We start from the raw sequence: 843 nt of genomic DNA, 5'->3' as shown, positions 1-843 counted from the left end.
GACTTGGGGTGGGGGGTGTGGAGAAGCAAACCCTGAATCTCATCCCATACAAACCTCTTCGGGCTTGACCTCATTGCCCTGTGGGTAAGGAGTCGCCCACCCTGGCTGGGCATTCTGACTGCCCACGCGATCACCCAGGACCGCGACCCACAGGACCTCTGTGTTGGTGGGAGCGGGGTGGTGAGTGGAACAGACAGGTGGTTTTGCGTGGAAACCTGTCCTTCCAGGTACTTGCAAGTACAAGCCTCACCTGAGCCATCACCTCCGCCCTCTTCCGACCACTCCCGGGCTCCATCCCTCAGGCTTGGCTGCCCCATGCGCTTAGCCTTGGGGGGGAACACAGTGTGGAGGGATGGAGGGAGCAGAAGAGACCCCAGGGCAACACGGGAGGGGTGTCAGAAGGAGGGCTGAAATAAAAACTTCCGTCAATCCCCCAATCTGCTGTGGCCCCTTCTCCTACCCCATCCCACCGCCCCCCCAAACCTCAGAGTCTTCTGGACTCCGGGAGAGGCCAGGATCTGCCTCTGTCCACGGAAAGGAGACTGACCACCCCAATCGGTAGTGTGGGAGAAACGGGGAAAAGCTCGTGGGGGGCGCCCGCCTACCTGAGTTTGACAGCAGAGAATCAGCAGCAGCAGGCACCTGTGTGGGAGACGAGGCGGCCCGGGTGTGGGTGCCAGCAGCCAGCCCCGGGGCGCAACAGGCACCCACCCCTGCCCCATGCGGTCCGTGTGCGAGTCCCAGGAAGATTGGGTCTGCCCCCGGGCTGGAGATGGCAACAAGACGGCAGTCCGAGAGGTAGCGCACTTACAGCGTGAGGTTGGGCAGGCGGGCGGCTCCCAT

At 62.8% G+C, this 843-nt stretch overlaps 1 protein-coding gene across 1 annotated transcript in view; it reads right to left on the bottom strand.

Moving 5' to 3' along the window:
• Positions 1-843, bottom strand: part of FGF17 (fibroblast growth factor 17) — a 4,572-nt gene extending 3,729 nt beyond the window's left edge. The window contains exons 1-2 of the mRNA XM_024747770.1: positions 812-843; positions 606-642 (exon numbers count right to left, since the gene is read on the bottom strand). Coding sequence (XP_024603538.1) covers positions 606-642; positions 812-843 — 69 coding nt within the window. The remainder of the gene's footprint in view (positions 1-605; positions 643-811) is intronic.

Source organism: Neophocaena asiaeorientalis, unplaced genomic scaffold (genome assembly GCF_003031525.2).
Source record: "Neophocaena asiaeorientalis asiaeorientalis breed wild unplaced genomic scaffold, Neophocaena_asiaeorientalis_V1.1 scaffold429, whole genome shotgun sequence".
Lineage (NCBI taxonomy): Eukaryota > Metazoa > Chordata > Mammalia > Artiodactyla > Phocoenidae > Neophocaena > Neophocaena asiaeorientalis.
This window is presented reverse-complemented; position numbering and strand designations above follow the sequence as displayed.